The sequence below is a fragment of the Cyprinodon variegatus genome, unplaced genomic scaffold (genome assembly GCF_000732505.1).
Source record: "Cyprinodon variegatus isolate N-32 unplaced genomic scaffold, C_variegatus-1.0 Scaffold440, whole genome shotgun sequence".
Lineage (NCBI taxonomy): Eukaryota > Metazoa > Chordata > Actinopteri > Cyprinodontiformes > Cyprinodontidae > Cyprinodon > Cyprinodon variegatus.
In genome coordinates this window covers 548,705-550,051 of record NW_015150893.1, presented here as the reverse complement: position 1 = coordinate 550,051, position 1,347 = coordinate 548,705, and the positions used below count along the sequence as shown (strand labels likewise).

Genomic DNA, 1,347 nt, shown 5'->3' with positions numbered 1-1,347 from the left:
GAATCATAGAAACCGTCTGCATCTTTGACTAACCTGTTCCTTCAACATTTTCTTTTAAAGGAAATTCTAAGCAGTGACATCATCATCCTGACCATCACCCGCTGCATAGCCATCGTCTACATATATTTCCAGTTCCAGAGCTTAAGACAACTGGGATCCAAATACATTCTGGGTAAGTCGCAGTTGATCACAGCATGTCTGCAGGATGCCTAAAACATCTGATATGTTTTTAGCAGTTTTTCCTACAACATATCAGGTTCCTCTGTCTTCTTCCAGGCATTGCTGGTCTTTTTACCATTTTCTCCAGCTTCGTGTTCAGCACCGTCGTTATCCACTTCTTCGATAAGGAACTCACTGGCTTAAAGTAAGTTTCCATCAGCATGTGACCCTTCTGCTTGTTAACCCATAAGCTCTAACATGCCCCCATCCCGCAGTGAGGCGCTGCCCTTCTTCTTGCTTCTCATCGACCTCTCCAAGGCGTGCACCCTCGCCAAGTTCGCCTTAAGCTCCAACTCTCAGGTGAGAAGAGACATTTTCTCTCTGCGGGTTGCAGCATCCATCAGGAGATTGTAAGTTTCCTGTTTTTTCCCTCTGGGCTTTGCAGGATGAAGTGAGGGAGAACATTGCTTCTGGCATGGCTGTCCTGGGACCTACCTTCACGCTGGACGCTCTGGTGGAGTGCTTACTCATCGGAGTAGGAACCATGTCAGGTAGGACTTGCTTTCTCCTTATTTAGCAGCAAACGTCAAGTGAGTGGTGTCATCCGAAAGAGCAGAAAAAGGTTTTTTAATCATCTACTCATCCTAATCATTATGTATAATAAGCAGTTATTTGTTCTGATTTACTTTTAAGTTTCGGTCTTTTTTTTCTTTTTTTTCTTGGCTCTCACTGCTCGGTTTAAATTATTCCTAATGCTCTCATTTATTTTCCACTTAAAAAATGCTAACTTTAATAAAGGTTGGAAATTATGCATGTTTGTTTGGATGTCTGTAGTAAGTCAGAGGATGCTCAGCAGCTTCTGGAGTCCAACAAACCTCCAGCTGGAACCGTTCGGTGGCTTGAGTCAGACTCATCCCAACCATCCATAAAATCATAAACCGTCTAGTCTTGATTATGGATTACCAGAGTTGTCACAAGTTATCACCATCATTACTCAAATAGAAGTGAAGATACCGGGATTAAAAAACAAATTTTAAAGAAGTTCAGGTATAAAATTACTAGTTTTAAAACTTCTTATAAAGTATTAAAGTAAAGGTAATGTGAAGGGGTAAACATGCCAAAAAGTACGAAAGCTTGTATGATATATACAAATGTTAACCTCTCCATCCATGAGAGAAATATCAGCTG

The 1,347-nt window shown here is 41.1% G+C and overlaps 1 protein-coding gene across 1 annotated transcript in view; it reads left to right on the top strand.

Annotated features, from left to right (window-relative positions):
- The window catches only part of hmgcr (3-hydroxy-3-methylglutaryl-CoA reductase), a 30,699-nt gene that overhangs the window by 5,450 nt on the left and 23,902 nt on the right, over positions 1-1,347 (top strand). Inside the window, exons 2-5 of the mRNA XM_015388884.1 lie at positions 61-172; positions 277-364; positions 435-519; positions 605-710. Of these exons, the coding sequence (XP_015244370.1) occupies positions 61-172; positions 277-364; positions 435-519; positions 605-710 (391 nt within the window). The remainder of the gene's footprint in view (positions 1-60; positions 173-276; positions 365-434; positions 520-604; positions 711-1,347) is intronic.